Here is a 3,210-nt window from a genome sequence, read left to right as displayed (position 1 = left end):
CAATTCATATTCCTCAACAGCATATAACATGTGACTGCTCAATTTTTCCATGGATTCATAACTTATCGCATGAACCGTACATATCTCAGCTACAAGTACGTGAGACGTGTAAATTAAAGAATTAGAAACCCAAAAAAATATATATCAAGTTGACGACTTGTTTAATTGGTCCAAGCTGACAAGTATTCAAGCAACAATTCCCAAATCACGACTCTTCTTCACCCACTATAAATAAAACCCTAACCCCATTTCTAAATCATCCAATATTACCCTCTCTAGCTCTCTCTGTACACATAAAAAATGGCTAATAAGTTTCATCCTGTTTCTTTTGTACTCTCCTTCTTCTTCTTCTTCTTCATGATTCACTCATCAAATGCAGCTTACAATGTTATCAGTTATGGTGCAAAACCAGATGGGAAAACTGATGCAACCCAAGCTTTCCTTAGGGTATGGGCCGCTGCATGTAGCTCGGCTACTGCATCCACAATATACGTCCCTAAGGGAAGGTACTTGATCAAAGCAATAGAGTTTAGAGGCCCATGCAAGAGTAGAATTAGGGTTCAGATAGATGGAACCATTGTAGCTCCTCTGGATTATCGTGCCCTTGGCAACTCTGGCTACTGGATCTTGTTCATTCAGGTCAATGGAGTTTCCGTCTTTGGTGGTTCCCTTGATGCTAAAGGAGCTGGCTTCTGGGCTTGCAGAAGAGCTGGACAGAATTGCCCTGTTGGAGCTAGGGTAAGTTATTAATAATTAATCAGTCTTATGGTTTAACAAAATCAATTTACTAATTAGTCAACTAGAGTTTTATCACATGGTTTGTATATTTGTCTTATCACATGGTTTGTATATTTGTCGGTTTGTTTATACTACAAAATTAATTGATGTGCCATGTATATATATATAATTTTTCTAAAAATAAAAAAGATCTGATATATATATAATTTATCACATGGTTTCTTACCTACATCTATTTTATCATAGATTTAAGATACAAGATATCTAATGAGATTTATCTTTTAAATATATATATATATATATATATATATATATATATATATATATATATATATATATATATATATATATATATATATATATATATATATATATATATATCACATACTTATATTTTAAATTTATAATGAATCAGATTTAAATAAGAATTTTTCGTCCATTATAAACTCAACATACAAATTTATAGATTTTATTTATTTTACAATAAATTCTATTATACATATTTTATTTTGAATTTAAAATAAATTGAATTTAAGTAAAAAAATTTTAAGAAATGAAATGTAGAACATTCGCAGGATGAAAATCATAATTTATGATTTGATGCTAAAATTTAAATATGATAAAAAAGAAAATGAACTTTTTTTTATAAGTAAAATATATTAATTAAGAAATTAAGAAAAACTTTGTATTATCCACTTAAGTCTAGACCAATAGGTCTCCTTGACACGCCCATCTTAGGCAATGGCATGCTAAGATATTGATCTATTCATAATTATATATATAAATCTTAATTGACTAGTATTTGGTATTTTACCAATGCAGTCCATAACATTCAACTGGGCTAACAACGTCCTGATCAGTGGCTTGACATCAATCAACAGTCAGTTAACTCACCTGGTAATCAACAGTTGCAACAATGTTCAAGTTCGAAATGTAAGGCTTATAGCTCCAGACCTGAGCCCAAATACTGACGGCATTCACGTCCAGGGGTCAACGGGAGTGACAATCATAGGCAGTACTCTACAGACAGGAGACGACTGCATATCAATTGGTCCAGGCACCAGGAACTTGCACATCAGCCGTATTAAGTGTGGCCCTGGTCACGGAGTCAGGTCCCAAACTTCCCCAACATTTTCTTCTTTTATTTCCATCATACACATAACATAGATTTTAACCGTTAATTATAAAACTCATATGAAATCTATTACTGTAATAAATCATTATATATATAATCATGGCGGAAATTAAAAATTAATTTTTAAGAGCCAAAAATAAATATTTAAAAAAATTAAATGAAATATTGATAAAAATATAAAAATGAAAATGAAAATATAAAATATAAAGAGATTTAAATTAAAAAATATAAAATATGAATGAAATTTACGTAGAAATCAAAACAAAAAAAATATTAGAGGGACAAATGATAATTTTTTTTAAAGAATACACCAAATTTAATTTATAGGTAAAATTTTAAATTTAAAAATCTTAGGGAGTGAACAGTATTTTTATTGTGCAAAATAATTAAAATTTATAGGTAATATTATACTTTTGAAAACTTTTGAGGAGGTTACAAACACCTTCCTGAGCTAAAACTTAGTTCCTCCCTTATATAAAACAATTGTATTCTAAAATTTCTCATATTGAACACCTCTTTGATTAATTATTAGTAATCAATTGCTAGAATTGCATGCAAGCAAAACCTAATAAAGTTGTGTTATTTGGCAGCATTGGAAGTCTGGGCAGGCAACTTTATGAAGATGGAGTACAAAACATAACCCTAACAGATTCGGTATTCACAGGATCAGACAATGGTGTAAGGATAAAAACATGGGCTAGGCCCAGCACTGGCTTTGTGAGGAACGTTCTCTTCCAAAACATCATCATGAGGAATGTGGAGAACCCTATCATTATTGATCAGAATTACTGCCCTAACAACATTGGCTGTCCTCGCCAGGTAAACTAAACCATCATCATCATCAACTCGTTCTGGTACGCAAATGGTGATTCGTGGTATATATCGAAAACTTTGTTTTTTTTCTGTTTGACAGAGTTCTGGTGTGAAGATTAGTGAAGTGACGTACGAAAATATACAAGGAACATCTGCAACACCAGAAGGTGTGACATTTGAGTGCAGCCCAAGCAATCCATGCAAGGGAATTAAATTACAAGATATAAAGCTGACGTATATGAATAAAGCAGCAACATCATCATGTAAGAACATTGACGGAACCAGCACCGGACTACTCATTCCTGAGAGCTGTTTGTAAGAATTATATTAATTATTAGTCTATACATAGGAGAAATATATATATATATATATATATATATATATATATATATATATATATATATATATATATGTCACTCTTTTATATCAGTATAATGTATTAAAATTGGCATACTACCACCAAAAATATCCGATTTTATATTTTGGATAATTAAATAATATGTATCTTTGTTGATGATAACTCT

The 3,210-nt window shown here is 30.7% G+C and overlaps 1 protein-coding gene across 1 annotated transcript; it reads left to right on the top strand.

The window, feature by feature from the left end:
* The first annotated feature begins 300 nt into the window (after positions 1-300).
* On the top strand, positions 301-3,005 carry LOC131170573 (polygalacturonase-like). The gene is made up of 4 exons (XM_058129863.1): positions 301-738; positions 1,561-1,850; positions 2,464-2,692; positions 2,787-3,005. The coding sequence occupies exons 1-4, from the start codon at positions 301-303 to the stop codon at positions 3,003-3,005; spliced, it is 1,176 nt and encodes a 391-aa protein (XP_057985846.1).
* Positions 3,006-3,210: the final 205 nt, after the last annotated feature.

The sequence above is a fragment of the Hevea brasiliensis genome, chromosome 2 (genome assembly GCF_030052815.1).
Source record: "Hevea brasiliensis isolate MT/VB/25A 57/8 chromosome 2, ASM3005281v1, whole genome shotgun sequence".
Lineage (NCBI taxonomy): Eukaryota > Viridiplantae > Streptophyta > Magnoliopsida > Malpighiales > Euphorbiaceae > Hevea > Hevea brasiliensis.
This window is presented reverse-complemented; position numbering and strand designations above follow the sequence as displayed.